This window comes from Adiantum capillus-veneris, chromosome 2, assembly GCF_014529385.1.
Source record: "Adiantum capillus-veneris isolate H3 chromosome 2, ASM1452938v2, whole genome shotgun sequence".
Taxonomy (NCBI): Eukaryota; Viridiplantae; Streptophyta; class Polypodiopsida; order Polypodiales; family Pteridaceae; genus Adiantum; species Adiantum capillus-veneris.
Genome location: NC_140932.1, coordinates 117,416,375 through 117,425,092, shown reverse-complemented (window position 1 = coordinate 117,425,092; position 8,718 = coordinate 117,416,375). Strand labels below are relative to the sequence as shown.

Genomic DNA, 8,718 nt, shown 5'->3' with positions numbered 1-8,718 from the left:
ACAACATGTGTCTCAAGATGTTTAAGAGGTTATCAACGCTTGGGACTCCCGTCACCCCGTGCGCGAATTTGGTAAGTGGAAAGACTGTGCTACTTTCGCAATTTCGTGTACGAAGTGTCACCATATTTTGTTATGCTCCATCACGCCGTGCGCGACCACCGTTAGTGTGAGGACATTGGTCCCTTTGTGATTTCGCCTACGGGGTGTCACCGCAATGTGTTCCACTATGTACGGAAATGTGTGCCACTAAATATACATCGTTTACTTTTTTTACTAATGTTTGTTGTGTTCCACTATGTACGGAAATCCCTTTTGAAGATGGCAAGGACCAAGAAGACTGCAAGGAAGGTTGATAAGCCGGTTGATAAGCCTCTATCCGAAGATGAAGAAGAAGCTCAGCCTAGCAAAGCTTTAGCTGGTACTTCAAAACCAAAGGAGAGCACATCTCAGAGGAAGGACCCTAAACCAAGTACACCTGACCCTCAACCAAGCAAAAGAAAGACTACACATCAGAGGAAAGCTTTCAAGCCAGTGCAGCTTAAGCCTCTCCTTACAAAGAGAAAGTTCAAGCAGGGGGTCAAATGTCTAAGAGAGATAAGGAAGGCCATAAAGGCCATCAATCTTGCAATTCCCAAACTGCCCTTCCAAAGACTATGCAGACAAGTTGCAGAGGAGTACAAGATTGACATGAGGTGGACTAGAACTGCATTAGCATGTATCCAAGAGGCTTCTGAGGACTTTATGATTGAGCTTTTCCAAGATGCCTATATCTGTGCAGCTCATGCCCATAGGGTTACTTTGATGGACAAAGACATGATCACCCTCAGGAGGCTGAGATACAGGTTTTCAAGAATGTTGGAGCCTGTCCCTATGCATGATATTAAGGCCTTTAATATTCTCAACATTCCTCCATGGAGGAAGCCCAAGGAGCCTGAAGTAGGAGTAGTTGATATTACTGAAGAAGAGGAAAAGGAAAGGAAAAAGAGAGCAAAGGAAGACAAGGAAATTGCAGATAGAAAGGAGCTTGACCTGTTGGAACCTCAACTAGTGCCCCTCTTGAGGAGTGTCAATCCTACTGGTTTTGTTGTCGCTCTATTCAGTGAGGAGGATCCTAGGGAGGATTACAATTCACTTGACTCTGAGACCTTGGAAATTCTCAAGGACTGGACCAAGGAGATCAATTCTCCACTCCTTATCACATGCCTCAGGTTGCTTTTGTTTTCCTATGTATTTTTGTTTATAGCAAGAACTCTTTATATAACAATATCTTGTACCAGGTTAATGATGCATACATATGAGCCAGACCTTCAAAAAAAGGTGGAATTTTTAGACCCTTCTATCTCCCACTTTCTCAGGACAGAGACAAATATTAGAGAGCTCACAAAGTGGTTGATTCATGTGGACTTGGAAATCTGTGAAATTTTCTTGATTCCCTATCATGAGAGGTAAGTTTCTACCTACACTTTGTGAAGAGAATTTACTAATTCATGTTAGAAGGATAACTGAGGCTTGTTTTTATAGCTCACATTGGAGTTTAATTGCAATTGATATTGTGAAAAGAAAATGCTACTTTGTCAATTCTCTTGCTGGAGTACATGGTCAAGCAAAATTGTAAGTATAGTAGCAGACACATTTTGTAAACCACAAGCAGAACCTCAAGCACATACTTTTAATAAAGAATTTTGGACAGTGTTGCTACAAGATTTATAGAGACACTGGAGAATTGTCCACCCATGCCAAAGATGCTGACTGAAATCCAATTTTCAGTTGTGAAGGTTGGAATTCTTTATGCTTTGTTCACTTCAATGGATATCCTCAAATATTTTTTCCCATAAATACATGTAATGAGTTGCAGGTTCCAATCCAGCCTGAAAGCCATTCATGTGGATGGAGGGTAGTGACAAATTCCAAGCTCCTCTTGGACTTCATATACTGCAATGACAATCAGAATATAGAAGTATAGCATATTTCATATTTGCTAGCTGTATTTTTTCTCATTTTATTGTTCCTAAAACTTGCTTTCTATTGCCTTGTATAGATCAACAGAGAGTGCTATAGTGAGAACCATGTATGGTTGACAAGAGCAAAGATTATCAAGTATATGATTGAAGCAAATGGACGACTGCAAGAGGTATTTAAAGATGATGATGCTGAAGAGCTAGAAAAGGCAAAGGGGAAAGCAAAACTAGAAGAGGCAAAGGGGAAAGCAAAGCTAGAAAAGGCAAAGGGGAAAGCAAAACTAGAAGAGGAAAAGGGAAGTGAAGAGGGAGAAGAGAGTGGTGAGCAGGAAAAGGCAAGTGAAGAAATGGATGATAAGAGAAAGAGGAAGCAGCCCTCAAGCCCTCCTGCCAAAGAGCCCACAAGAAAATCTCCCAGGACAAAAGAGCCCACTGCAAAAGCACCAACCCCTAGGGACAGGAAAACTCCTGGCAGAAAACTATTTTAGCTTTTTGTAGCCCACTTGTATCAAGCTTCCCACTTGTATCCAATTGTCTGTTCTATAGCCCTTTGTATCAAGCTTGTATCAAGCTTTTTGCAGCCCACTTGTCTCAAGCTTCCCACTTGTATCTAATTGTAGCCCACTTGTATCAAGCTTCCCACTTGTATCCAATTGTCTATTCTATAGCCCACTTGTATCCAATTGTCTATGTAATTGCAAATATTTGAAATTGAATACATTTTGATCACCTTGTTTTAAGACTCTGTTACAAAATCAAATCATTGAAGTAAAATCATTGATGTTTGGAAAAGTTGCATTTCAATAACAAAATAAAGATCCTTTTAGATCTTTATTTCAATAAGATCCTTGCAGGTCATGTGATACAAAACAAGATCCTTGCAGGTCATGTGTTACAAAATTTCCTTAAAGGATGTTCAAGGCACCAAATGTACAATGCCATCCAAGATGTCCTTGCACTATAGCCTCTTTTCATTCCTTTTTGATACCTACAAAAACAGCCCAAGTTAAATAAAGAACCAATAAGAGAACAAGAGACTTTTAGTGATAACAGTTACCTTTCCACCATTTATTTGAAAGCAGAATGTTGTGGGCAGTTCAATTTCATCATTTTGCAGGTCCAATCTCAATTGATGTAAGCTACACATGCCTCTTATCTTTACAATTGACAGATGCTCATTGTTTACCCATATATCAATGTCTTCTATTGGGCTGTCAATGAAGTCCTCCATGTCTTGATCAAGTGGAGTTAGCTGACCACCAACATAGTGCCATCTTCTGTAATAAAATGACATAATGAAGTTTTGTGTCCCTATCATGTATTTGCAAGCAATTGAGCCAGCTTGCACATTACAAGTGATTCCATTCACTGTTTTGGTGTTCCAACCCTCATCCACAAATTCAAGTACATTTGTTGAGTCTAAAGTCTTCACTGAAAACATTGTTCTAGATTTTTTGACTTCAGCATTAGAGAAGAAGTCTACAAAAACTGTACTGGGCATGAATATAGAAATTCTACTCTGCTTGCTTGCTATGTTTGCTTTCAAACACTTTTGAATCTCACAAAAGAGTTTGCACCTGTAGCCCTCACTTGTATTTGAGCTAGGGAGTGACCATTCTCCACTTTTGAAATCAGGCAAGTCTAGCTTAGTTGTGGCTCCAAGTTCTCCAGTCCTTCTAGGTGGAACATAATAATGGTCAAAGAAGAATATTCCATTCTCTGCCAATGAACCCTTAGTCCTTCCCTTGTATATTTCTTCACCAATTGATCCATGACACACTGCATCCAGAATATTTATAACACATTCTACTGGCTGCCATTCCATAATGTTTGAAGGATACAAATCTGTACAACAAATAACCTTATACAACATGCATTACAAATAAGAATTTAAGTTAAGAGACTTACAGTTTGGTCTATGTAATGGCAAAGCAGAACTCTCTGAGTTAATATGCAGATCTTTATGCATGTACACATGCTGCACCAGCACCTCTTTGATTGATTTTTTGTTGTCGCCAAAGCTGAAATCTTTAACAATGCCCTTCCATCCCGCCAAGAAAGAGTTTTTGGTGGAAGACTTTATTCTCTTGTTCTGTTGCATCAGTATCCACGTTCCTTTCTGTATAGTTATTGGAATCCATTCTCCATTTTGATCAGTCGTGTTGTAAGTGACAATGGCTTCAATGGAAGTTCTTGGTCGTTTTGATCGTGATGAAGATTCCATGGTGAAAAAATAAATGAGCAGAGAAGTCTAGTCTGAGTTCAAGAGAAGAATAAGCAGAATGTGCAAAAAACGGTTCAAATCTGGAAAAGATCATGAGATAGAATCCAAACGTTGTTTTATGATGACGACGTGCAAAATGAAAACAATATAATATGAGAAGTACGTCTTTCTGAAAGCGACAGCTATTGAATGCCTTTGCACTTTTACTTGTTTACATTGCTATTTACCAGCTCAAAGTTGCGGTAGAGATAGAATATTTGCTTTTTTGTGAGTTTTCAAAAATAGAGGTTCCGTAACGGAAGCTCTTCAACCATTGGTTGAGACCACTCTCTCTCTACACGCTAAAAGGCACAAAAATGACCTCAAAATTCCCCTAATGTGAGATTTGAACCCTCAGCACCAGCTTGAGAGTTAGGGGCCTTAACCATCATGTTCGCGTGTGCTTTCTTTAAATAGATGTGTTTCTCCATAAACTTAAAGTTAAAACAATAGATCTCTACAAAAAAAATTAAACTCGAGATCCCGAGTTTAGTTTTTACTCATTGAACGACAACCGAGATGTGCAAACGCTCTTGAATTTGCACAAGAGCCCTTGATCCAGTGTTTTGAAAAAATGTGTCCGTTTAATATCGTGCCATTTTGAAATATAAAAAAATGCCGTTTAAGGGCGATGGGAAAAGGAGAAATTCTGTCCCAAAATAGAGAAAAATAGTGTAAAAACTTAAAAAATAAACCTAATTTTTAAAAATTTCCTCTTGGCAAATTCAAGAAAAGGAATTTTGTATGTTTGATAGAAATAAATTTTCTTCCTTGATCCGATGGTTGGGACTCGTGGCACTTAAAAGCTGAGGGTGAAATTGGACCGACCAGTATGTCTCCCTAATCTTTTTTCTATTTCTTTTTGTAGGAATCTAGGGAGATACCTTTGTTTAAAGGGATGTAAAAGTAAAGGTACGTGTTTTAGTTTGAATAGAAAAGGAAGCAGACGTCCACGTGACGCATTGGTCAAGGTTTTTGACAATTGAGATCCGTTCTTTAGTGGTTAGCATGCAATTTGTCAGAGAATATCTAGCGGAAAAAGGCAGGTAGGCAATTATGTATAATATATTAACTAACTCAATTACAATTTATAATACAATCAGCTGTTATGGAAACTTATAAAAAAATTTATTTTCGGAGACATTTGCTCTGACAACTTGGCGTATCTTGGGATTTTTGGAAAATTTGAAGGGCATTTTGGGAATTTACGAGAAAATATTGGGGAAGCAGGGGACTTTGGATTTTTCATCGCGCACAGGACGTGCATGGGTCTCTCTCTTTCTGTGTGTGTGTGTGTGTCTCTGTCTGTATGGTGATGTCGATGCATTCCGTGGACGCAGGAAGAGCAACGAGCAACATCGACCGGAAGGGGAACGAGGTTGGGAAGGTTCGCCTCTGCAGGGTCCAAGCCTGTGCAATCTGCAGGACGAGGCAATGGGCAGGATGAGGGCACAACAGGGTATGGCGAGCAGGTGGAGCACTCTCTCTCTCTCTCTCTCTCTCTCTCTCTCTCTCTCTCTCTCTCTCTCTCTCTCTCTCTCTCTTTCGTGCTAGTCAGCTGCGAGAACCACGACCGTGGTGCATATCAACCACCTGAAAAGTTGGATCGTCCTTGCCTTCATGCAGCTAGGACGAGTGTGGAGGTGCAGGAGCCATAGCGACGAGCGAGGGACTCTGCAGAGCCTTAGAGCAAGCTGAGGAGGAGTGGAGTGGAAAATGGGCAGGTCACAGGGCGCATGAGGAGGAGCACGAGGAGACATGTGATGTAGGGGCCATCTCCGGTGGCGGTTTAGTCAAGGGAATGCACTGAGAGCTTTTCTGCATCGTGCACAGGGACAGCAAGGGAGTGGTCTGCTTCACTCTGTGAGCATGGCAAGGTGCGTGGGAACACCCTGTAGGCGAAAGCGACCAAACTTGGCAGACCGAGGAGGAGGGTATATCAAAAGATTCCTCTTAATAAGATGTATAGACCCAGTAGTATGTATTATTCTAGAGAGACAATCTTTGGGCACGTTGACCGCGAGTGACAGGTTGCCAGAGTTTTGCATTGCTTAAGGAAACCGAAGTTCAATGTGTTCACGTGAACACAGACAGAGACGGCTAAGCGCGCGCGCAAACAGGAAAACGTGCAAGCGACCGGGACCCTGGGAGGGCCTTTAAGCTTCCATGGCCATTACTGCCGACTTTCAATTCAGGTGCTCTCTCTCTCTCTCTCTCTCTCTCTCTCACACACACACACACACACACACACACACGTCTTCCATATCGTTTATATGGATATATCCTTCGTGTTGTTCCGCATGCAAGCAAGGAACCCCTAAGTTGCTTCTGTTTTGACAGATTCATGTAATGGAAATGCACCAGCAGCCATCCTCCGGCCCCAGCAGCTGTGGTGGTGCAGGCGACTTCGGGGCAAGCGGCACCAGGTTCAATTGGTTGCTGTCTGAGTTGGAATTGGTAAGTCGTTGCACAGCTTGAAATGAAGCTTCAATATGGTGTTTTCCACTCTGCTAATTATTCCTGAACAGGATTTGCATGAAGTATACCATAGGCCAGCTATTGATGATCTTTCACGGCTGGTTGCATCAGCTAACATGCAGCGTTCGACTCCACAATTGGAAGGATCTTCTCTAGAAGAGCTGAGGGTTTCATACGTAGTTGAGCCTGCAGATCAGCCATCAGATCAGCCATTACAAGGATCTTTTGGTATTCCAACATCTAGTCCAAAAATTACGCGCAGAAAGAAAGTTGGGACTTCTTTTAAAATGTTACCAAATGAGCAAATGCATATTGTGGAGAAGCTTTTGGCCAGCATGGAAGATGGACTCTCATCTATAGATTCAACTTCATTTTCTGGCAAAAGAAGGCTGTCCTTTCGAGATTCGCACAAGCAAGAATGGGAGAATGGTTTCCTTCACTCTCAAATTGAACCAGCACAACAAATGCAAATTCCTAATTTTACCGGAGTGGCAGACTTGACAAACACTGTGCCCGTTGATTCCATTCTTAGAAAGAGTGACACTCATGTTCTGGCGGAACGTAGAAGACGAGAGAAAGTCAACAAGAGATTTGCTGCATTGTCAGCAATTTTGCCTGGGTTAAAGAAGGTACAGCTGCTTCTTTTAATCTGAGGCACATTCTGTAGATAACAAAACCATTGTTAAACTAATTTTTTGGCTCTATATGGAGAGGGTTTTGGGGGCTATGTTGCTGCCCATTAATGGACTCACATGTGCTTATTACTAGATGGACAAAGCGTCGATACTTGGAGATGCAATCAAGTATGTGAAACAGCTGGAGGAGCATCTTAAACAGGTTGAGGCCCAGCATTCCTGTTCGAGGAATAATTCAGATGAGAGCATTCAGCCTGCTGATATTGAAGCTTGGGCATTTGGAAACAATGTGCTTATTCATGTCCATTGCAATAAGATCAAAAACATTCTGGTCAGATGTTTGGAGCTACTTGACAAGATGCCCTTGTTGATAGTGAATGCCAATGTGTTATCCTTCTCCGATACAGCACTGGATCTTACTTTCATTGCTCAGGTATTATCTGATTTTACCCTTTTTTGCACAGTCTTTTTATATGCTTTGTGGGGTCTTTGGTTTTGTATTTGAACTTGTGTGTGTGGGTATGTGAGTGCACTTGAGTTTGCAACTAGACTTGTGGCTCTCTGCATCCTATCACCACCCACAACCACTTCTCTTTCTTCTTCTCTCTCTCTCTCTCTCTCTCTCTCTCTCTCTCTCTCTCTCTCTCTCTCTCTCTCTCTGATGCACACATACTCTTTGCTTTAGTGGACAAACACACACGACATACACCACATACAATTTTGATGTTGTTTGCCCATTTGCTATTGGAATGATTCCCATGATGTCCTTTGTAGATCGAGCAAGATAGTGACCTCACCGCTAGTGCCATTGTGGAAGTATTACAAACTTTTTTCAACCAATTGCAATATTAAGAGGAGAGGAGGGAAAAGGGCCGAATTATTTAACTTGAAGATGACCATCTTTATAATTAAGCTCAATGTTTTTGGAAGGCAAGCTAGTTGCATAATATTTTGCCTTGTTCTCTACCTTAACATTTATCGATGATTTTGCTACAACAAAAGCTATCTTTTTGATATAAGGTTACACTTACCGATATATCAATTGGGTTTTGGCTAGTTCCATGTATGTTTGATTTACCCTTGTTAAGTGTGGTTTACAATGTTTGGATTTGTAATCTGTCTTCGTCATCATAGATACTTTAAATACTAATTTTAGATCAGGGAAGTTGCACATAAGATTGTACCAAATGAGATGGTGTTGATTCTCAAGGATTGAAACAATATTCTAGGATTTAATTGTTAAATGAACAATTTCGTATTTCTCCATGTTTCGCAAAATTGAAGTAGACAACGGGGATTGATTCCATTGGGGATAATGGCAATGCACTAGCTTCCTAAAACAGCTGTGATGGACGGTTGTGTGACTAAACAAGAAAGGGTTCAT

The 8,718-nt window shown here is 40.9% G+C and overlaps 1 protein-coding gene across 1 annotated transcript; it reads left to right on the top strand.

The window, feature by feature from the left end:
• The first annotated feature begins 318 nt into the window (after nt 1-318).
• Nucleotides 319-8,491, top strand: LOC147463456 (uncharacterized). Its single transcript, XM_086528903.1, has 9 exons — nt 319-531; nt 5,562-5,693; nt 5,852-5,945; nt 6,055-6,098; nt 6,312-6,416; nt 6,562-6,678; nt 6,750-7,328; nt 7,468-7,767; nt 8,109-8,491. Exons 1-9 carry the CDS (start codon nt 319-321, stop codon nt 8,184-8,186), a joined length of 1,662 nt encoding a protein of 553 aa, XP_086385029.1. The 3' UTR covers nt 8,187-8,491.
• The last annotated feature ends 227 nt before the right edge of the window (nt 8,492-8,718 follow it).